This window comes from Ctenopharyngodon idella, chromosome 13 (genome assembly GCF_019924925.1).
Source record: "Ctenopharyngodon idella isolate HZGC_01 chromosome 13, HZGC01, whole genome shotgun sequence".
Taxonomy (NCBI): Eukaryota; Metazoa; Chordata; class Actinopteri; order Cypriniformes; family Xenocyprididae; genus Ctenopharyngodon; species Ctenopharyngodon idella.
The window spans coordinates 19,671,496-19,697,011 of NC_067232.1; the positions used below are offsets into that span (position 1 = coordinate 19,671,496).

The 25,516-nt window shown below is 38.6% G+C and overlaps 1 protein-coding gene across 1 annotated transcript in view; it reads right to left on the reverse strand.

Moving 5' to 3' along the window:
* The window catches only part of pcdh15a (protocadherin-related 15a), a 256,854-nt gene that overhangs the window by 66,867 nt on the left and 164,471 nt on the right, over positions 1-25,516 (reverse strand). Inside the window, 2 exon segments of the mRNA XM_051918041.1 lie at positions 3,825-3,965; positions 21,656-21,772. Coding sequence (XP_051774001.1) covers positions 3,825-3,965; positions 21,656-21,772 — 258 coding nt within the window.

Here is a 25,516-nt window from a genome sequence, read left to right on the forward strand (position 1 = left end):
AAAAAACTAATTTGACAGGAGTATCACAAGGTTTAGGAAAAGATGCAGTAGGCAGTGAGGAGTGACTACAGTTTTTAAATAGCATACACAAACCAGAAAGAATAACTCCCATAACTGTAGCAAATTCTTCTGGGTTATTGGTATTTGGTATTTGGAGAGAAATTCTGAGTACCTGAACAAAAGACCTTGATTATTAAACAACTGCTTCACCAAAAACAAACCATTACTAAACCAATTATCATAAAACAAAGATTTGTTCTTGAATAAAATGTTCTTATTGTTCCACATAAAACACCACTGTGGTAAAAAATTATGTTAATAAATTAGATGCTAAGAGAAAGTTTGATAAGGAGTTTGGATATGTCATAATTGCACACAAGAGAAAACAAATGACACCAAGTTGTGAAAAAACAAGTTGAGGAAAGACACTCCAAATAGAAGCTTGTTTTGATAGGTATTGATTCACCCAATTCATTTTAAATGAGTTGTTGAGGGAATCAAAATTAATCAAATTCAGACCACCATTATTGTAAGAGTTTAATATGACCGACTTTCTTATATAGTGAGATTTGTTATATTTGTTAAAACCTCAGTAATTAATTTACACGTAGGCTTATCCACAGGACAGATCCCTTTGTAACCAGCATTTGCATTTTTGTGTGTTTTGGTGATAATAGGTTTGAAGTCTGCAATTAATAGCAATTCACATTTATTTGTTCAATTAAATTTAACCCTAGGCTTCAGAAAAGGACTGAAGAATAAACAAAGCCACTGGAATTTGTGACAAATCATTTAACAATAAAGCTGTATAGTCAGCTAGTTGACTAATTATTTTAGTTTTGGCAATTGTGATACCCTTTAAATGACTACTACTGATATGTGAAGCATTAGACGTTCAACCAACGGTCCGTGTGAGACTATAGTGTCATATAGCCAAAATACAGAAAGTCATTTTGTTGTAACGTGATAAGAAAACAGGAAATGAAATCATTGAGGACCACTGTTGACCCTTATGTGTAAAAATCCATACTTTTTTTCATGGCATGGTTGGTTCAGTTTTTTAAAAGTAAAATTAAATAACCACAAGAAAACTTCATGATATTCATTTAAAATTCCATGGTAGTTAAATGTGATTTTATTTATTTATTTTTTTGTTTTAACTTGAAAACTTGTTTGAAAATAAAGTCGGGTACACTCATGCACACTCATTCAAGGTAAAATGAAAATATGTCATTGCTTTTCACTTGATGGTTAAAACCTTTAGACATTTCTAATCAATTTTATTTCTTGAAAATGCTATAATCATTTCTTTCTTTCTTTCTTTCTTTCTTTCTTTCTTTCTTTCTTTCTTTCTTTTTTCAAAAATGTTCAACATGACTACACATTTAAATGGCACATATTTTCAACTAGATTTTTTTTTTTTTTAAAAGCATCTTTTACTCGTGGACATCGTTATTTGTCATTGAACCATAACCACTGTGCCAAAGAAAGAAAGATTATATATATATATATATATTGCTGTAAATATGAACATAAAAACTTTACAAAAACATTGCTGTCTAATATATTATTTTACAGACAGACAAATATGTCTATTTGTTGCTCAGATACTTTATAGTGGCACAAATTATACAAAGAGGATAAATGCTGCTTTTGTCCTTTTCTAAATCTTAAAAAACATCTTTAGAGGTGCATTTTATTGATTAAACGACGTGTCAGCCACTATTCCCAAATAAACACGGTAAAATCTACATTTGCTCAATGGTAAATTGATTTAATCTCACTTAACGTTAGGCTAATTAATTTATGTATTGATTCAGGTCATAGTAGAGGAGACAGTAACTAAAGAGTTCACAAGTCTGTGAATGTGGCAGAAATACACATATGCTATAGTTATAATTTTAATCCAGTGACTCTCCCCTCTTTTTTAATTGCCTATGATAAGGTACTGACCCTGAAGTAAACCTGAAGGACATCTTTTGTCATTGGAGATAATTGGTCTTAGCTTCAGTTTGACTGCTATAAATAAACATTTTAAAGTGCCATTGTTGTGTTTTGTGCTTTTTCCATCATGAGAAACAAGTAGAACAATATTCTGTCTTGGTGGACAGAAGTATACTTCTGTGACTCATTAATAGAACAGTATGATTTAAAGATCAACATCTATTGCATCCCGAAATGCATGCTGATATTTTATTAGTGGCCATCTGACAAACAATTTCCAATTCTGATCATGTTTAAAAAATTAGAAAGAGAATTAAAGTGACCTCAGCTCAGCAAAACTTGGTGTTGCAATAACATGAAAGCGGTACACTTTACAAAAAGGTTCAGTTCATTAGCATTATCTAAGTCATGAGGTATCATGAACTAAAACTTCACTACTTTCACAGCATTTCAACATTTCAAGTTTAATACATTAACTAATGTTAATGTATACATTTCAAGTACATTTTTACATTATTTAATGTATTATTTAATGTATTATAAACGAACATGAATTAACAATGAACAATAGTTTATTAATAGATTAACATTAACCTAAAATTAAATGCTGTAAACGTATTAATGAATTGAACACTGTTTTAAAGTGTTACCATGAAACTTAATGTTTGTAACTTTAGTATGTCCCAAAATCAAATGTATTCAAGCCATTTTCAGTTTTTCTGTTCTCTACAAATTGCTGTAAAGTGCCCCATTATATTATTTTAAAGGTTCTTAATATTGTTTTAGAGGTATCCTGCAATAGGTTTACATGCATCCAATTAAGGTCAAAAAATACTTTGCATTCATATTTCAGCATCCTCTTTTATCAGTGTTTGAAATGGTTAGATCAAGGATCTGGTCTCTCTAAACTCCTTTCTGTGAGCCTACCCTGCTCTGATTGGCCATAATTTTACTCATTCCCGCAGATTTTGTGCTCACACTTAAAGTGAAAGTGTGCGCACATACGCGTCAGGTCTTAAAGTGACAGCAGCCTAATATATCTGCTGACAAATTATGACAAAATATCTATATGGGAGTTTTTTCCCCATGGTATCGATATCAAAATTGTGGCCAGTGGAAATGCTAAGTGGCTAGTAACTTTGGAAAACCACTAGACACAGTGGCTGGTGATCAAAAAAAGTTAATGTTAAGCCCTGGTAACAATGGCATAGGTTTTACCATATCAATTCGATATCGAGTCAACACACAGAGACGGCGCGCGAGCGGTGAGCCTTGCATCTTTACTTGTCAGTTGTATGTGTTTTAAGGTTTGCCAGTTTGGACATTCAAGCAATTTTAGACGATCGGATGTGTATTATTATATTGAGCTACTGTGCTCGTGCAGCTGCATTGTGGCACAAACACTCAGTAGCTGCACAAAACGTGAAGATTGCACGCACTCAGAGGAACACAGAAACTAGTTGTCAGCACTGTCCTGTGATTTATCACTAAAGTAGCTTAGAAACTCAAAAGTTATTATAGCATATATTTTTCTACTTTTGAAGTAACTATTTACAACCCACAGCTTCACAATTAATAGAGAAACGGTATGACTAATTCACACACACAATCGCTCTCATTACGTACTGGTACTGTGCTAATATATCTTTATCTGATTTACAACGAGCAGAAATAGATAACCATACGAACCATAGATAAAATAACTGCTGAAAGTGAGCTGTTATGTCAGATCACTCTTTCAATAGGAATAGTTTAATAGTCAAGCATATTTACAGTACAAACATTTTAAGTGAACTATGAGGGCAAACCTACATAGGTTCATGCAGGAACGCAAGTGAAGTGCATAACAGTTGAAGAACAGCCTGTCGACCCAGACTCACCTTGAAAATGGCGTTGGGTTGCTCATTCAGGTTGACTTTGGTGATAACTCGTCCTGTGTCCATCTCTACATCAAAGATACTTCCACTGTACGGTGACAGATCCTGATCCACTCTGTAGCGCACTTTACTGGCAGGTGTACCCTAAGGGTGGAACACGGTTAGTATCAACACATCCCTAGAGCACACCTACTTAAATTTAAAGGACCAAAGCTGGTGTATCATTATAAATAGTTCTATGCATCACATTATTATATAATTACAGACTGCTATTGTTATCACTGCTTCAAAAAGCCTTAATTATATATTTTTTCTATGACATCAAATCATAGTCATTTGCAGAATATTTTCCAAGCTGCTATTTTCCATACAACGAAAGAAGACAGAAATTAGCGGCTCTTAAGCTCTAAAAAGGACAAAAATGGCCTCATTTGCCATTTTTCAAGTCTTTTGAAGTCATACAATATCTTACATCAATGACATCAAATGCCACTGAAATGTACACTACCATTCAAAAGTTTGGGTCAGCAAGATTTTTGTTTTGAAAGAAATTAAAAAAAATTTTGGCCACAATAAGGACACATTAAATTAATCAAAAGTAAACATTTGTGATTCAAAAGATTTCTAATTCAAATAAATGCTGCTCTTCTGAACTTTTTATTAATCAAAGAATCCTGGAAAAAAATGTATCACGGTTTCCACATAAATATTAAGCAGCACAACTGTTTTCAACATTGATAATAATAAGAATAAATGTTTCTTGAGCACCAAATCAGCATATTAGAATGATTTCTGAAGGATCATGTGACACTGAAGACCGATGCTGAAAATTCAGCTTTCATATCACAGGAATAAATAGAAATCTTTTTTTAACATTATGGTCAAAAATATGTTGGAATGTATAGAAAAGAACAGCTTTAACATTCTGTAAAACATCTCCTTTTCTGTAAATCATATGTTTAGAAAGACATGAGGGTGAATAAATAATGGCAGAATTTATTTTGGGTGAACTATTCCTTTAAAGGATTGACTCTTCTTTGAATAGCTAGTTTGAACTTCCTCAAAGGTCTCTCGGGCATCGTGTTTTGTAGAGCTACAGAGAACTCCGTCTGCCGCACCTCATTCTACTGATACTTTACAGCTCTTCCGTCTGGCTGCGTCATAAATGTTTGATGCTTTGTGCTGTGGTAAACATACAAAGTCATTTATACTGCAGGAGAAAGAGACAGAAACAACATCACATTTACATCTCTGACAGCTAAGAAATTAGTTTCTAGTCTTTTTTTTAAGTCCATGTCACAATTTTTCTATGGCTTAATATTTGTGTCATATGTCTGTGGCACTCCCCATGTTTTCAAAGCCTTATTTAAAGAAGAAATGCATAATTTAACAGCTTCTGTGGCAGGCCATAAAAATAAACAGCACTGTAGTCTGCTTGACGGCAGACGGAATGAAAAGGAAGAGTAAAACAGACAGATTTACCTCACCCGACCACCTTAATCTCTGTTAAGACGATCACACCACTACGTTTAGGGAAAGTAAAGTTAAATCCGATGACCTGACATTACAGGATCACTCTGTGCTGTCCCGGTTTTCATGTGTAAAATCCAGTCATGATGCCAAATAAGAACACCAGATGCAGGCAAAATATGCTATAATGAATGTACTAGAGAAGTTAAATGCACACATAATAGCATTACCTGATTCTTGGACACTGGAAAAAAAAAAAAATTATATATATATATATATATATATATATATATATATATATATATACAGGTGCTGGTCATATAATTAGAATATCATCAAAAAGTTGATTTATTTCACTAATTCCATTCAAAAAGTGAAACTTGTATATTATATTCATTCATTACACACAGACTGATATATTTCAAATGTTTATTTCTTTTAATTTTAATTATTGTAATTGACAACTAAGGAAAATCCCAAATTCAGTATCTCAGAAAATTAGAATACTGTGAAAAGGTTCAATATTGAAGACACCTGGTGCCACACTCTAATCAGCTAATTAACTCAAAACACCTGCAAAGGCCTTTAAATGGTCTCTCAGTCTAGTTCTGTAGGCTACACAATCATGGGGAAGACTGCTGACTTGACAGTTGTCCAAAAGACGACCATTGACACCTTGCACAAGGAGAGCAAGACACAAAAGGTCATTGCAAAAGAGGCTGGCTGTTCACAGAGCTCTGTGTCCAAGCACATTAATAGAGAGGCGAAGGGAAGGAAAAGATGTGGTAGAAAAAAGTGTACAAGCAATAGGGATAACCGCACCCTGGAGAGGATTGTGAAACAAAACCCATTCAAAAATGTGGGGGAGATTCACAAAGAGTGGACTGCAGCTGGAGTCAGTGCTTCAAGAACCACTACGCACAGACGTATGCAAGACATAGGTTTCAGCTGTCGCATTCCTTGTGTCAAGCCACTCTTGAACAACAGACAGCGTCAGAAGCGTCTCGCCTGGGCTAAAGACAAAAAAGACTGGACTGCTGCTGAGTGGTCCAAAGTTATGTTCTCTGATGAAAGTAAATTTTGCATTTCCTTTGGAAATCAGAGTCCCAGAGTCTGGAGGAAGAGAGGAGAGGCACACAATCCACGTTGCTTGAGCTAATTAGCCAGCAAATTACCTCAATTACCCCTTAATTGGCCAGCAAACTCGCCTGACCTTAACCCCATAGAAAATCTATGGGGTATTGTGAAGAGGAAGATGCGATATGCCAGACCCAACAATGCAGAAGAGCTGAAGGCCGCTATCAGAGCAACCTGGGCTCTTATAACACCTGAGCAGTGCCACAGACTGATCGACTCCATGCCACGCCGCATTGCTGCAGTAATTCATGCAAAAGGAGCCCCAACTAAGTATTGAGTGCTGTACATGCTCATACTTTTCATGTTCATACTTTTCAGTTGGCCAAAATTTCTAAAAATCCTTTCTTTGTATTGGTCTTAAGTAATATTCTAATCTTCTGAGATACTGAATTTGGGATTTTCCTTAGTTGTCAGTTATAATCATCAAAATTAAAAGAAATAAACATTTGAAATATATCAGTCTGTGTGTAATGAATGAATATAATATAAAAGTTTCACTTTTTGAATGGAATTTATGAAATAAATCAACTTTTTGATGATATTCTAATTATATGACCAGCACCTGTATATATATATAATTTTTTTATTTTTTTTCCCTGTGAAAATAATTTCTTCATGCATTAAAATATCTTGAATGTAACTCTAGCTTCATTAATATAAGCAGATCCATGAATATACAAATTAGTCCCACCTCCAGTCACTCACCAGCTACCTGATCCAACTACCTGATCCAAACTACATTTTTAAGACTGTCTTTGGTTCACTGCAGTTTTAAGGTGAAAATGCTCAGCAATGGTGTTGACTGATGAATTTCCACATGGTTTGTCTTAAAGCATATTAAAAACACTACACAGACATATAAACAACATTAAAAACGTCTCGGGTTACTTGTGTAACCCTGGTTCCCTGAATAGGGAATGAGACGCTACGTCATATGACGTTATGGGAACCTTCTGCGTGATTGCGTCGTGAAGCACTCTTGTATCTAACCAATGATGAGACGAGACGTCAGAGGTGGGTGACGTCACGGACCAGGAAACTATAAAGCATACCCAGAACAAAGAACGCTAGCTTCTGGATTATGGCTGAAGCAAGACACTCACAGGTATGCCAGGGATACGGCAACGCGACGTAGCGTCTCGCTCCCTATTCAGGGAACCAGGGTTACACAAGTAACCCGAGACGTTCCCTTTCATGGGAACTGTCGACGCTACGTCATATGACGTTATGGGAACACTGTCCCAACTACGCCGTAGAACCAAGTACCTGTCTGTTATCTTGTAGACAGAACTGACGACCCCCGAGTGGAGCCTATATCCAGGTTATAAAACCTAATAAATGTGTGCTGGGATGACCATCCAGCTGAATCACATGTGTCATTAATGGATACTCCTGACATTAAGGCCTTTGAGGCCGCCGTACCCCTAGTAGAGTGGACACGGACAGCTAATGGAGATGGCTGTCCGGCCGCCTCATAAGCAAGTGAGATAGCCTCGACCACCCACTTGCTCATTCTCTGCTTAGATGCTGGGCCTCCTTTCTTAGGAGACCCGTAACACACAAACAATTGATCTTTTTTACGCCACAGGGCAGCTCTGTGGACATATGCATCTAAAGCCCTCACTGGGCAAAGCAGATTGAGTTTCTCCTGATCTGAAGTCTCGAAGGGAGGAGGATAGAAGGCCTGGAGCACAATAGGACCTGGGACATTGGTGGGGACCTTCGGCACATAGCCAGTTCTAGCATGAAGGAATGCCTTCACCATTCCTGGGGCAAATTCCAGGTAAGATGGAGCAACTGAAAGTGCATGTAAGTCTCCTATCCTTTTCATGGAAGTGATAGCAAGTAAGAAGATAGTTTTTAGAGTGAGGAACTTTTCTGGAACCTCCTCTAATGGTTCGAAGGGAGCCTCGGCTAACCCTTGCAATACCACGGCTAAGTCCCAGGCCGGACCCTTGTGCGCACTGGCGGCCTCAACCTCAGTGTACCACGGAGGAAGCGTGTGACGAGGGGGTCTCGTCCTACCGAGGAATCCCCCTCAAGAGGAGCATGATAGGCCGAGATAGCCGCAACATAGACCTTTAAGGTTGAAGGAGATAGGCCCTCCGAGAATTTTTCTTGGAGGAATCTTAGCACGAAGCTTATAGAAGAGTGGACAGGGTCCGTATTATTTCGTCTACACCAAGTATAAAATAAATTCCATTTATAGGAATACAAGGGTGAGGATTTTCTCTGAAACTTCTTCTAGTGGTTCGAAGGGGGCCTCAGCTAACCCTTCTAATACCACCGGAGTCCTTGTACGTACTGAAGGCCTCAGCCTCAGAGTACCACGGAGGAAGCGTATAAAAAAAAGGGGGGTCTCGACCTACCGAGGAATCCCCCAGAGGAGCCATGGCCGAAATGGTCGCAACATAAACCTTCAAGGTTGAAGGGGATAAAAACATCCGAGAACTTGTCTTGGAGAAATTGAAGCACAAGGCTAATAGAAGAGTGGACAGGGTCCACATTGCTTTGTCTACACCAAGTAGAGAACGGTTTTCATTTATATGCATACAACTTCCTCGTGGAGGGAGCTCTGGAGTGGAGTATGGTCTCCACAACCTCAGTTGGGAGACCAGCATCTATGAGCCTGGCCCCCTCAGAGGCCAGGCCCACAGTCTCCGTAGTTCTGGGCGTGGATGAATTATCATGCCGCCCGCTTGAGACAGGAGGTCCTGCCTGAGAGGAAGCTCCATCAGGAAGCCATCTAGAAGTGACACTAGGTCTGAGAACCATATTTTAGAAAGTAGGGGGCTATCAATATTAGACTGACCCCTTCCTGGCGTACTTTCTCCAGAACTCCCGGGAGCAGAGCGAACGGGGAAATGCATACAGACGCAGCCTCGGCCACGTCTATACCATGGCATCCAGACCTAGTGGTGCTGGATGAGATAGGGAGAACCACAGTGGACACTGGGTTGATTCCCCTGAAGCAAATAGGTCGACTTCCGCTCGACCAAAGTTTCCCAAAGTGAGCTCCACCACCTCAGGGTGGAGTCTCCATTCCCTGGGCCTCGGCCCCTGCCTCGACAGGGCGTCTGCTCCCACGTTTGATGCCCTGGGATGTAAGCTGCTCTCAGTGAGAGGAGCTTCCCATGGGCCCACAGGAGGATCCAACGGGCCAATTGCATAGTTGGCGAGACCGCAGACCCCCCTGATGGTTGATATGAGACCACCGACATGTTGTCCGTGCGGACCAACATGTGATGGGCCCTCAGGTCTGGGAGGAAGTATTTTACTGCAAGAAATACCGCCATCATTTCCAGCCGATTTATGTGCCAGGAACTCTGATGGTCCTCCCAGAGACCCTGAGCTGAGCGACCACTCATGATCGCTCCCCAGCCCGTGAGGGAAGCATCCGTCGTAAGCATTACGCGACGACAAGGAACCACCAACACAGGTACTTGGGACAGGAACCAAGGCTTTTTCCACATGACCAGAGCACGAAGGCATCGCCGCGTGACTTTGATCATGCAAAAAGGATTTCCCCTCGGAGAAAACCCCTTGGTCCTGAGCCACCACTGCAAGGGTCTCATGTGCAGCAGGCCAAAAGGTATCCCATTGGACGCAGCTGCCATGAGACCCAACAGTCTTTGAAACTGTTTAACAGTGAGTGACTGGCCTAGTTTCACCCCATTCACGGCATTAAGAATGGAACTCACACGAGCAGGAGACAGATGTGCCTGCATCGTGGTGGAGTCCCAAACTACCCCTAAGTAGTTGGTAATTTGAGCCGGAACCAGCACACTTTTCTTGGCACTGAGCCTCAGCACAAGCCTCTTCATGTGTGACAGAACAACATCTCGATGTTGAACTGTCAGATGTTCTGTTTGAGCTATAATCAACCAGTCGTCGATATAGTTCAGTACGCGGATGCCCTGGAGTCTCAGTGGAGCCAGAGCTGCATCCACGCACTTCGTAAATGTGCGGGGTGATAAGGCCGAAGGGAAGAACCCTGTACAGGTAAGCTTTGCCCCCGAAAGCAAACCTGAGGAACTTCCTGTGTTGAGGATGGATGGATACATGAAAGTAAGCATCTTTCAGGTCTATCGCAACAAACCAGTCCTCGGACCTGATCTGTTGGATAACCCTCCATCCTTCTTTGGAACAATGAAGCACTGGTTGTAAAACCCTGAGGTTCAAGTGATGACCGGCCCTCCTCGGAGGGTCAGTGGAGACCGCTGCGCCCTGAAGCACACTGGGTGGCAGGGTTAGCAGAACGGCCCCCTGAGGGCGCCAAAGAGGGATGGGTACCAAGTATTTTAATACCCGACCCTCTCTGGAGGGGGCTGCCCTCCAATGTCCCTCGCCACTGGCATCAGGACCTCTTTGAAGCCTTCTTGGTGATAATTACAGTCCGCAGATCTGTGTTACCCCACAAAGACTTCAGCTGTGTCGCCTGTCTCTGTCCCCAAGCTTTCTGCGGGGGAGCATGGGTGGCGACACTTTCTTTGGATGAACGGTCAGACCAGTGCCCTGAAACGGCGAGCCGGCAGGGAACATCTGATCTGACCGCTCTACAACCCTCCTCTTTCTTGGAGGAACACTGGAAACCACTGTGCCCTGAAGCACACGAGGTGGCAGGGTTGGCAGAACGGTCTCCTTTATTTTCTTTTAAATTCCTCAGAATTTAATGTATTTCAATGTATTCAATATTTCATTTAATCCTCAAATTAAATGCAGCCAGATTTTTTTTGAACAGGCTGAATATATTTAGAATACAAAAAAGAATTATAGCTCGTATTAATTCGCAAGGTATTTTAGGGAAAGAGAGAAAGGGAAACTCCCGTCTACTCAGTTCCCTCCAAATATAAATACATATATATATATATATATATAAAATTACGGACACGTGATCTATGCGCAGCCTCAGCAAACGCGAGACCCGAGCCGTATATTCTCTCTTGCAGACTTAATCTACACGCTGCCTCGACAACGCGAGATCCGACCTATATATTCTTTAACGAAAACTCAATCCACGCACTGCCTCAGCAAGCGCGAGATCCGAGCCTTGCGTTAGACTTTTATTCCCTCGAGAATAAAGCCAACAGGAGTGGAGCTAGAAAACTCCCGCTAGTGCATGCTTCTCTTTGGGACATTTTTATGAATGAACACTGCTCACTGTCAGTTGTGAGCTGACGTGCATGCTCCACTCCCAGCAAACAACACATAAACCGCGTGTATCCCCACTCGCTTTATAATGTAGCACGGAGGAAACGCGATTCAAACTGCTGTTCACTATTAATTTGTTATAAACGTGTGATTTTTGAAACACGATATGTGTGTGAGGTGGCGAGTCCTCAGATCGATATCACAATATCTACCTCCTCAGAGCTGGACATGTGAAATACCTGTGCCTCAATCCGGGGGAAGAAACCGCAGAGCGTGCTTCCACCTGGGAGACGGCACTGAACCTGGCAGGTTAGGGCAGAGAAAGGGCGGCGCCCGTCTCTAATCCCTCTGTCAGATCCAATTGTGAACCCCACGAATGGAGCCTCCGCTCTGCCTCAGCAGAAGCGGGACCCGATCCGCGGGGAACACAGGAACACAGTGTTCTGAGAGTGAGTTTTTTCGCCATAATACGTGTCTTTTTTATATATAAATATATGGATTGGTGTGAGATACTCTTGTCCTCAGACGAAGAGATTGTGACTTGTTTATGTAATAAGACAAACAACACCAAATAAGACACACGATAACACAGAGCGCTTGCTGAAGACAACAGAAGCTAGCGTTCTTTGTTCTGGGTATGCTTTATAGTTTCCTGGTCCGTGACGTCACCCGCCTCTGACGTCTCGTCTCATCATTGGTTAGATACAAGAGTGCTTCACGACGCAATCACGCAGAAGGTTCCCATAACGTCATATGACGTAGCGTCGACAGTTCCCATGAAAGGGAACTTTATTTAGTAATGTATTAACTAAGTAACTAAGATTAATAAATGCTTTAGAAGTATTGTTCATTGTTAGTTTATGTTAGCTAAAGTTGTTAAGTAAGGGATAATGTACATCCAGCTGGTTGTTATCTCAGAATAAACCCCGACAGGGTGATCAGGTGCATCAGCCTGAAGAGGTTTATTCTGCGATAACAACCGGCTGGATGTACATTATCTCGCTTATTACATGGCTACTTGCCACATAAGTAAAAAATTAGACATGAAATATTAATCTGAGTCAAAATATTTTATTAGCTCTTTAAACGCAAAGCTTCCGCAGAGAGAGCAGCTGCTAGCAAGTGGCAAGTTCAAACTAGACAGACATTTAAGAGATACGGTATACAGTCATACCACATATTACACGGCATTTCGCTACATAAATAATTATAGGAATAAGATATATTGATCTGAGATGAAACTGATTTAAAATCGTACCTGTTTGTTATCTTATAATCTATTACAGTGAACAAAATAGTCGCAAAATGGCAGCAGCTGCGTTTGTGTGAAACGAGAGAGAGCGAGTCTACGATACCAGATGAAATAATTAAATAACTATACACAAAATATTGATTTGACTGAGTTTTAATATTTTATTAGCTCAGCAAAACACAAAACTTCCACGAGGAAAAACCATTCCTAGCGTATAGCGCTGCTGACTTCAGTAACCCGGATAAGCCTGTGTTATCTGTTTTCAGCGGTTGTTATCGGGGAATAACATATCGCTGGATGGCGCGATTGACCAATCAGAATCAAGTATTCCACAGAGCCGTGTAAAAACTAATGTTAACAAATGGAACCTTATTGTAAAGTGTTATTTATACTAAAAGATACCTTTTGATAAGTCTTGGTGCGATATTATGATAAAAATATTCACAATTAAGCATGACGGTGCACTATATTATGAATAAAATCACTGCTAAAGGCCATGCCAATATTCACAATACTGTGAGTGCTGGGTAGTCAAACGGTTTTTAATTTGACATCAGGGCTTTAAACACTAGTGGCATCAATTATTTAATTAAAAAAGTTACATTTTTTTTGTTAAAAAAGGTTAATCTGCACTATTTTTAATTTGTTAATACAATTCATTGATTTTTTTTAATTAGTTTTTGTCTATTCATTATTTCTGTACTCTGGCACAGTAAAATACATAATCTTGATCTTTAATTTCTCACAAATATTGACATATGGGATGCATAGATAGATGATATATAATGCAATTAATTGTATTAATTAAACAAAATATCACTTAATTTGATATATATATATATATATATATATATATTCCTGCTAATACGGGATAAAAACAGTTAACTGCTTAATGTATGACATTCATGAGTCATTTTCAGCGGGTGTCACTCACTCAAACGTGAGTCAGTCACATTAGTGGGACACATTAAGTTTCTGCCTGGTGATTGTATTCATGCTGTGGCGGTATGATTAATGGCTGCTGGTTGTTCTACTCTGTAGTGACACTTCAAGGATGGAAGTCCATTACTCATCCCTTTAAATCTTTTCAAATAAAAGGAAGTCACCACTCAGGACATGAGGTTCAACCAGCATAAAGGCAAAGGAGGAGCTTTCATTACCCAGTGACCTTTGCAGCCATGCATATAAATACCGTGTCATTATCTCATTCACCGGCGCTGTCTGGAAATGCAGCAGTGCTCGTACTGTAATCATCAGAGTTTGAGCGGGACCCTAATGAGGACGATCACTTCCTCTCCTTGTTCCGCAGCACACTTTTCCTATCAAGGCCGTTTTCGAGAAGGGGATTTTAAAAGTGAGAATTATCTGACTTTAATTCCAGTCATGCCTGAGAGAGACAGAGATTGAGCTGCTCCATGTCTCCATGGTGATTCACAACACAACCGGAATGATGAATCTGGTATTTCAATGGGGCATCCAGGGTCATCAAACAAACTTTCTTCCCAGACATCAAAACAAAAACGCACTTGCCACACAAACACACATGAAAAAAACACAGCCTCAAGAAAAGCACAAATGCATGCCACTCATAATAATGAGGCCATCCTCTTATAATTTTTTGCAAACCTTGGCTGTGTAAAGCAGACGTGTAACCTTGCGAGGATAAAATATGAGCATGCTCGGGGCTCAGTAATAAGGAATTCTAGTTTGTAGTAACATTTTAAAAGTTATGAAACTTAAAAATGTAAAGCATGTTTTGTCGTTCACACAAGACATGTTCTTGATTTCAAAAACTGTAAAAAAGCTGGATGGAGCGCAACCAAATGGAACAGAGTACAGGAGTCCCATGAAACATTTTTTAAAAATACTTTATACTCGACTACTTTATACTTGTCTCCAGTAGCGTCTCCTGACCGTAAATTTAGGCAGGGCAGATTCTGGGTCTTAGCGCTAGTTTATGATAAACATTTTTTAAGCTTTACTCTATGAACACATGCAGACACACTTTTGGCAGAGTGGGTTCTCTAATGTTGATTGACAACAATTTAAAGGTTTAGTTCACACAAAAATGAAAATTCTGTCATTAATTACTCACTCTCATGTCATTCCAAACCCGTAAAACTTTCATTCACCTTCGGAACACAAATGAAGATATTTTTTAATGAAATCTGAGAGCTTTCTGTTCCTCCATAGACAGCTACATAACTACCACTTTGACGCTTCCAAAAGTTCATAAAGAGATCGTAAAACTAATCCATATGAATTGAGTGGTTTAGTCCAAATTTTTCGAAGAGACTCAATCGCCTTATATGATGAACAGATTTATTTTTCATCTTTTCCATTCATCAGTGCTGCGGCTCTGCAGTTATTAATGTGTACTATAGTAACTGCAGTATTATAATAACTATGTGTCTCGTGTTTTTAAGAGCAAAACGATGTTCTGTGTCTCGCCAGTCACTCAGAAGTAAAAAAAAAAAAAAAAATGTAAATAAAATGCAGATGATTGACATCACAGAGTTTACCTGTATTTTGGTGCTAATGTCTGTATAGTATCTTTCCAGTAAAAGATGATATGGCGTTGCTTGTGTGAAAAGCACATTTATGTATTCACCCGAAAAGTTGTTCTGGTAATTTTACGGTAATTTACCAGCATTGCTGTGTGAAAGTGGCTATTGACTGGCACATTATTAAAAATAAATGTTTCCTTCTGTGATCTGCAGAAGAAAAGGTTGAGATTGGAGCAAGTAAACAATGACCGAATTTTCATTTTTGGATGACTCATTCCTTTAACTCTTAGACACGACACAGGCTGTCTTGTCGCTTTGGCATTGTCAGCGTCCTTGAACTCAAAAAAAAATAAAAATAATAAAAATAAAATAAAATAAAAACCCAACTCAAAAACCTAGGCAGTGTTGTGTCTCTGTCTTCCAGGTTAAGCTGTATGTCAGAGAATCCCAGCAGCACACGCATCCCTCTGAGACACTCCTGTCCCCTACGGTAATGTAAGCACACAGGGTCCTGCTTTACGGTGGGATTCAGAGTCACCTTAATCACCCTTCACTGACCACTCTCACCTGCTGTCAAGAATCGTCTAGTCACTTAGAAACACTTATTGTTATTCACTGAAAATCTTGCCCGCTGCCACGCCATCTCATTCATATCCACTTTTTTTCCCCTCAGATATTCTGTGGGATCAGGTTTGACGCCATTTGTCTCTAATCTGTGATTTAAGAGGAAATTTTCAGTGAGTAAAGAACTAAATTGAGTTTTTTAGTCTTGTTTTCTTATTTTCTCACAAGAAAGAAAACTACATGCAACTCAAAATGTCAGCTTCAGAGTTCAACCTAAACTAAACTAAACTAAACAACTTTTAAAGATATTAATACTTTTATTTAGCAAGGACACATTAAATTCATCAAGAGTGACAGTAAAGACATTTATATTATAATGTTACAAAAAAAAAATGCTGTTCTTTTAAATTTTCTATTTATCACAGAATCCTAAAAAAAAAAATTTCCACAGAAATATAATAATATAATAAGCAGCTCTTTTTTTTAACATTGATAATAAGAAGAAATGTTTCTTGAGCACCAATTCAGCATATTAGAATGATTTCTCATGTGATCATGTAACATTGATGACTGGAGTAAGGCCGTGTGTCCACCAAAGCATTTTACGCTCAACGTTTTTTTTCCAGTCGCCTCGAGTTAAAGAATGTTTAACTTTGAGTAAAACGCTGTACTCATCACTGTCACTTTTTAGCCATCCGTCCAATCAGAATGGAGGAGGGGTGGGACAAATACAACATTGACCAACTGTCACAACATTCAGCTGTACAATGACATCAACAAGCAGAGAATGGAACAAAATTGATGAGAAATTAATATTGCTGGTGGTCTCCGAACATACATAGCAAGTAGTCTACATTGTGTCGACATTTTTAGTCTGAAACAAATGATCTGCGAAATCAGTTACAAGTAACAGTGCCACGGATATTCAGTATCATAGCAACAAAGCGTCTAATGAAAAAAAAAAAAAAAAAACCCCGCTGCGCTGCCAAAGCGCTTTCAGGCCCCGTTTACACTAGTGCATTTTCGTTTTAAAATGAAAATGATCCTCATCTACACTGGTGTTTCCACTGCGTTTCAGAAACGATCTCTGTCTACACTACATGTCCGAAAACGCATGTCACATGACTGTTCATGCACACTGGGCATGCGCGTACAAGTGTAAACAGTTGCCTCTTGTGCATGTAGGTAGCTGCAGTCTTAAAAAAAAGCAGAGTTTCACTGCACAATGGCTACTAAAGATAACAACAAAGCCAGCAAAGATTGTAGGTCAGTTTCCATGTTATTGTTTCACGGTATGCAGAGCAAACGTGGGCAGCCATTACACGGTCGTCAAGGATACGCAGAGCGAATGTGGGCAGCCACACCATCGTTTTCAAAAGTCTCCATTTTGGTACGTTTACACTGAAACGCAACCCCAGCGTTTTCAAACTAAAACGGGGTCTGCAGCGTTTTCGAAAGTCTCCATTTTAGAGGTTCGAAAACGCCGGCGTAGTGTAAACGACAGGCGTAACCATAGCAAAACTTGTGCGTTTTAAAACGAAAACGCACTAGTGTAAACGGGGCCTCAAGTGCTCACAGCTGGCTAAAAATGCTTTGGTGGACAAACGGCCTAATGATGCTGAAAATTCAGCTTTGCCATAACATGTATACATTGCATTTTAAAATTTCAATCATGACAACTCTTGGTATAGTTTTAGCATGGTATTGAATAGGCAATATTAATGTATTTGGTCTTGGCAGACTAGATCTGTTATACAGCTGGTGCTGCTGCTGTTGATGATTGCTGCTGCATGAATGGACATACATAAATCCCGTATCAGATCTAGGCACGTGGAGCTGGGGGAGGTGGAGGATTTCAGAAGAACTCTGATTTCGCGCTGCAGGACTAGCTTACAGCAAACAATGAACCAGACTATATAAAGGTTGAGCACACAGAACGAATATAAAGGACTATCAGCCTGTGCCATCTAGAATTTCATGACTGAACTGATATATATTAAAATAGACAATATCTATTGTAAATTGTAAATTTAAAGGTGCAATACGTAATATTTTCTGTCCGCTAGAGGTTTTAAATACTATTCCACTGTTTTTATTGTATTTTTGATCAAATAAATTCAGCCTAGGTGAGCATAAGAAATGTCTTCCAGAAACAAAAACATCTTACAGACCCCAGACTTTTGAACGGTAGAGTGTATATATAAGCCATTTCTAAGTGGAATATGCAATTTTCCCATTGAAAACCCATTTAAGACCATATTTTAATATCATTCAATGTTTAGTTGAATAAGACGTGGGCTAAAAAGTGGCTCCAGCACCCCTGCTGTTTCTTTGAATGTACCGTAAGCAGCACCAACCATAGCTCATAATTCTGTGACAACTGCAACGACCACGCAGTGAAACATTAAAAGCTACAAATTTCAACAGCAACATCTCAGTTCATTTTAACACCCACTAATGAAAAGGCCATTCCTGATCACCAATTGAAAATGCTTCCTCTGTATTACAGGCACCCCTGCTGTGAGCTTTGTTTCCCTAGGAGGAGAGTGATGGAAACAAAATTGACCATGGCAAAAAGTGAGGCTGTAAATGTCGCCTACAGTTGTTTGTGAAGTTTGGCAGTTGTGAAAGACAAATTAACACACTTTAAAAATACTTTTATACACTAACTACATTCAGACACCTTTGAAACTTAGATGCCATTGTTGTCCAGAGTTACTGAGAGCCAATAAAATCTGTTAACGATGTCCGCACAAAGCATATAGACACTCAGAAACCCACAAAGCATCTTTCTGTTTTACAGTCTGTGGATGATAAACATTTACAGGCATTCAGCGCATATCCAGCCTCTGGCATGCACTGCCACTCCGAATAAACCAAACCTCAGGCAGCGAATAACCTTGTTTATGTAATTTATAAGGTAATAAGAGATGTGTGTCTTTGCTATACTGTAATAGCCTTTCGTTTCCCTCCAGCTGTAAAAGTTGCAGAAGCATGCTGGGCTGCATTCTAAAACCCAATAAATTTTTTTTTACTCTCTGATGAAAGCACAAAAAATCATTTCCGGATTCACCACAGTATCAAAATTTCTGTGTCGTTGCGTGTAATTTCATTTTGGAGTCGTCTAGCGTGCGAGAAAGAGAGGCCAGTCTCCAGATGGCAAACGTAAATCGGCTCTGTCAGATCAATCAAATAAAGATGCAGAAAGAGAGTGACAGCGCAGAACAAACCGATTATCCACAACAGCAGACTAACATGTTAATGGAGGGACATGTAAACAGGTACACTAGCGGGAGTCTAAACTCTCATACAAAGTAATACAACACTATAAAGACTTCAATCCAAATGAGTTTAAAAAGTTCAAGGATGAAATCATGCACTCAAAGAATGAATAAACTGACTAGTCTTAACCCTAGCTAACCTTAACCTGACCATCTCAAACTTTTAGTCATTTGGAACACACTTAAATGGTTAGTTCAGAATTCAAATTTCCTAATAATTTAGTCACCCCCATGTCATCCAAGATGTTTATGTCTTTCTTTCTTCAGTCGAAAAGAAATTAAGGTTTTTGAGGAAAATATTCCAGGATTTTTCTCCATATAGTGGACTTCAATGGCTACCAATGAGTTGAAGATCCAAATTGCAGTTTCAATGCAGCTTCAAAGTGCTCTTCACGATCCCAGACGAGGAATAAGGGTCTTATCATCTGGGATCGTGAAGAGCACTTTGAAGCTGCATTTTTCACCCTACCGCAGTACTTCCGCCTACATCACGCGTGACCTTTCCAACGTGATTATGTAATGCGTGGCGCATCACAGAGAGTGTAAAACCAGCATTTGTGGTTAAAAAGTATATAATTCTTTTATTTTTTAGAAAATGACCGATTATTCCGCTAGATAAGACCCTTATTCCTCGGCTGGGAATTTAATGTTTTTGAAAAAAGTCTGTTCTGTTCATCAAAACCACAATAAAAAACAGCAATATTGTGAATTAGTATTACATTTTAAAATAACAGTTTTCTATTTAAAGGTGCCCTAGAATGTCGATTTCACAAAATGTAATATAAGTCTAAGGTGTCCCCAGAATGTGTCTGTGAAGTTTCAGCTCAAAATACTCTATAGATTTTTTATTATACCATGTTTTAACTGCCTATTTTGGGGTGGGATTAAAAATGCACTGATTTGGTGTGTGTACACCTTTAAGTGCTCGTGCTCCCCGCCCCCAAGCTCAACTCCATAATACATTGCATAAATACTACAGAAGTTCACAATATAACTCTAAAAATGGATCTTTACAAACTGTTCGTGATGCAGCATATCAGATCACGTAAGTATGGCATGTATTTTGTGGATGTTTGTTAAAATTTGATTCTGAATAAGTTTGATAGTGTGCTGCATGGCTAACGTGGCTAAAGCTACACACAGTTAGAGAGACTCCCATAAGAATGAAGATGCTTTATGAATTATACATACTGCAAGCGTTTTCGGGTTAAAAATGAAAATAACGTCATGGCTCTGATCTCCGTGAATACAGTAAGAAACAATGGTAACTTTAACCACATTTAACAGTACATTAGCACCATGCTAACGGAACATTTAGAAAGACAATTTACAAATATCACTAAATATATCATGATATCATGGATCATGAACAGTTATTATCGATCCATCTGCCATTTTCGCTATTGTCCTTGCTTGCATGCTTCAGAGTACCTGCAGAATGTCTGATGATTCGGCTGTGCAGCTCCACGAAGTTAATACTGCCTTGAACATGGGCTGGCATATGCAAATATTGGGGGCGTACATATTAATGATCCCGACTGTTGCGTCAAAGTCGGTGTTATGTTGAGATTCGCCTGTTTTTCAGTGGTCTTTTGCACGAAAGAGATTTACATAAGAAGGAGAAAACAATAGTGTTTGAGACTCACGGTATGTTACCATGTACAGAACTCTAATTATTCAACTATGCCAAGGTAAATTCAATTTTCAATTCTAGGGCACCTTTAAATATATATATAAAAAATGTAATTTATTCCTGTGATACAAAGCTGAAATTTCAGCATCATTACTCAGTGTCACATGATCCTTCAGAAATCATACTAATGTAAGGTTTTGGTCATATGGGTCACTCATAATCACGTTAAATAATCATGATTACAATACTGACCAAAATAATCATGATTACATATATATATATATATTTTTTTTTTTTTTTTTGCCATAATCGAGCAGCAATGATGAATAGAAGGTTTAAAAGTACCATTTATTTATTTGAAATAGCAATCTTCTGTAACATTTTAAATGTCTTCATTGTCACTTTTGATCAATTTAATGCAGCCTTGCTAGATAAAAGTATTCATTTCCCTCCAAAAAAAAAAAAAAAAAAAAACATCTTTGTGACCCCAAACTTACAGTACAGTAGTATATTTAATCAGCCCTCACTTGACTGTGAATGTGCAGTGCTGGCCCCACAATTTTTATTTGAGACATATTTCAAATATCTAACTCTAAGCAACCTATAAACATTCCTAATATTCCTCACTCAAACCCTGCATTATTCCAGGGTTTATTCAAAATCGTGCAAAAAAATTAAGTACAAAATATGACAGAAATGAATCACTGAACCTCCAAAATTGCAGGTCTGTTATAAAAATGAATCACAATTTGCACCAACAAATTGGTTACTGTCAAGGTTTGTCATTTGAGGATGAGTCAGAGATCGCAGAAGTGTAGTTCATGACTTTGTGTACTTACTGGAGGATCCTGATCTTCTGCAAACACAGTTGTGATGACTGTCCCCTTCTCTGCATTTGGAGCCACCATCCCTTTATAAAGAGCCTGTCTGAAGACCGGGGAGAAATCATTCATATCCTGAAAAGAACAGAGAGAGAGAAACATGGATAAAATATGTATTAACAACACTCATTAAAACAGGACTGAGGTAAGCAGGGCCCTCTGGCAAAGTGATTCTGTTCTGTCTGCTGTCGTCCCTTTAGTGAGGAGTGACACAATGATAAATAGAGTATTAATCAGTTTATGGATACTGATGTCTTTCACTGCTGTCCACTACTACTGTAAAAGAGCACTTTACATTGTCTTTCAAGGTGTTTTAAAGTCAAAATGGAATCAAAATATTACTTTTTTAATACATATTGTCTAATTGTGCACAATTCATCAGTGCATGTTATTTCTAAGAAACAAATATCCTTTTTGCTATAATATAATTCCCCCCCCCCCCCTTTTTTTTTTTTTTAAGAAGTCTCTTATGCTCACCAAGGCTGCATTTATTTGATCAAAAGTACAGTAAAAACAGTAATATTGTGAAATATTATTACAATTTATTATTATTAAAAAAAAAAAAAAAATCTGTTTTCTATATGAATACATCTTAAAATGTAATTTATTCCTGTGAAGGCAGTGGCACAGCTAAATTTTCAGCATCATTACTCCAATCTTGAGTGTCACATGGTACTTCAGAAATCATTCTAATATGCTGATTTGCTGCTCAAGTAACATTTCTTATTATTATCAATATTGAAAACAGTTTATTCTTCTTAATATTTTGTGATACTACCATTCAAAAGTTTAGGGTATGAAATAATAATAAATAAAAATAATGCTTCTTTAATTATTCACCAAAAATGCATTAAAGTGACAGTAAAAATATTTACAATGTTACAAAATGTTTCTCTCAAATAATGCTGGTTTCCACAAAATATTAAGATAAAAAATTATAAAAATCTGACTATAACCAGTCTAAAATCAAACAGTGTGCATCCTGGTGTTTGTGCAGGCAGTGTGGCACTTCTGTTTTGCTGTTCACAGTACTGGGAACACTGTCCTTTTTGGAGATATACTGAAACTGAAACCATTGATTCACTTGCTGTCTTGCACGCTAAGTCTTTCTCGCAGGCACAGTTTTATATATTTAGATATAAAGAACAATGTAGTGCAACGTTATTACATTGCTCAAGGAGACAGCGACAGCATTTCTCCGCCCAATCTTTCCCCTTTTCTGCAGTGGAAATGTGCAGAATGGTTTGAGAACACAGGGACACAGGCTGGGAACCCGCACCGAAACTGTCTGTGGAAAAGGCACTGGGAGTTGCCCACCTGAAAAGCACATCGATACACCCTGACCTTTCACCTCAGCATGAACTCAAGCAGAAGTGATAGGGATCTATATGCAGCGAGCTGCTCTTCTCTCAGAGTCGAGGAGATGAGGGCTGCAGACACACACAAGATCGAAATAACCCTGAAACTCTTCAGAGGGGTCAAGTGACCCTTTCTGAATGTTCTTAGGGGTCTTGACCACAGAGGGATGTGCCCACACACACACAGCCACACTTTGCCTGATAGTCAGAAAAAAAAAAAAAAAAAATCTTTCCCTGAAAGACCTTCAAAATCTCCCATAAGCCCAGCTATGATAACTCTACGCTGACATTAATAATATTGCCTGCACCTCAGCTCAAGCATCATTACAATTTGTTACACCATCTCCACTGCAGCAAAACTAACAGGATGCAAACTTTGAAGGTAGAGTTCAAGGTAAAAAGTTGAAGGTAAACATCAGTGAGAGACACAAAGAACCTCAGATGCAAGGCACATCTGAAGATAGCAGCAGCACAACTACAATTCACCTCTTTGTTTTTTACACCACAACAAAACACTTGATGCAAAGATCATGAAAATCTCCAGGGGTTTAATTTGATCTCATAAGAAATAAGTCACCATGATCTATAAACACACACTGTAATAAGAGAAACAATCTTAAATAAATATTCTGTGATATTTTCAACCTTAAGTCTATGTACCACATGCTGTCAATCACTTCCATGAATAATTTAGCCATGAAATTAGCCATGAAACTACTAAAAATATTTATATATATAGTGATCAGGCATAACATTATGACCACCTTCCTAATGTTGTGTCCTCAAAGTTGTCCTCAAAGCCCTGACTCGTCGAGGCATGGACTCCACTAGACCCCTGAAGTTGTGCTATGGTATCTGGCATGTTAGCAGCAGAACCTTTAAAGGGTTAGTTCACTCAAAAATGAAAATAATATGATTTATTACTCACCCTCATGTCATTCACAACTTTATAAATACAAATGATTGACTTGCACGTGCTTCCGCTTTCCGAATTCTTCAAAAAGCTTATGCTGTATGTCCTACGCCTTCCCTATTCTACTTACAGAAAAAAAACGGAAATGTGCAAGGCGATCATTTGTGTTTATAAAGCATATACAGTTGTATTTTTTTTTAATAAAATGACCGATCTTTCGCTAGATAAGACCCTTCTTCCTCATCTGGTATCCTTTAAAGCCCTTTGAAGCTGCACTGAAACTGTAAATTTGACCTTCAACCGTTTGGAGAGACCATTGAAGTCCACTATAAGGAGAATAATCCTGGAATGTTTTCATCAAAAACCTTCATTTCTTTTCGACCGAAGAAAGAAAGACATGAACATCCTGGATGACATGGGAGTGAGTAAATTATCAGGAAAATTTTATTTGAAAGTTGACTAATTCTTTAAACTACGCCAGAGCGTGTACACACCTCAAGCACCGGATGCCGTGCGTGCACTCAAGGCAGTTGGACATAGTGGTGTATTAGAGGTAAAAAATGATATAAATACTGTTCGGTTTCTCGCACAAACCGAACGTTTCGTGTCTTAGGACATCAATGTGTCGTCACGAGCCGCAGGGTTTAATTTGGATTTGTCTGTGCATGTTTTTTTGACTCTTATAGATTGAGTTCCCATTGACATGCATTATAAGACTGACAGACCGCAACAGTTGGAGTTAAAAATCATCATTTGTGTTCTACTGAAGAAACAAAGTCACCTACATCTTGGATGCCCGGGGGGTAAGCAGATAAACATCAAATTTTCATTTTTGGGTGAACTATCCCTTTAATGGCTGTGTGTTGAGTAATTTTGAGGGGACAGCAAATTTACACTGTTATACAAGCTGTACACTCACTACTTTACACTGTAGCAAAGTGTCATTTCTTCAGTGTTGTCACATGAAAAGATATAATAAAATATTTACAAAAATGTGAGGGGTGTACTCACTTCTGTGAGATAGTGTAAACACTTATAATAGGCTTACCATAGTAAATCAGGGTAAGACAAAAATACGCTTTGGAAGAAGGATTGATGATGTAGTGACTCAAAATTTTGAGTTACATAGTGTACCTTTAAAATTGAAAACTGAAAATTTCCAAATTAAAGCTTAAATAGCATTGATTATGACACATAAAATATAAATAATTAATTGACCGTTCGCAAAGACCCCGCCCCCTTTAGTTACTGTTGCTACGTCCGGCAAGCCATGCCGCTCTCACGCTACATCATGTTCTCACGCAGTGAAAAATACATTGCAGAGCAAAGAGGACACTGACAACAACGCGTCGACAGACAAGACAGAGCAGGTTACTTTTGATATGAAACAAAGTCTCAAATTTCAAATTTTGTCATTTTTAAAGTAATTTAAACAATAAATATCAATCATCTCTTCCTACTAGTTCATGTTGTTTCAATCGAGGAAAGAGGTCAGTATACACCACTTTTCAAATTGCGGCGGATTCTGCGTTATGATTGGTTAGATCG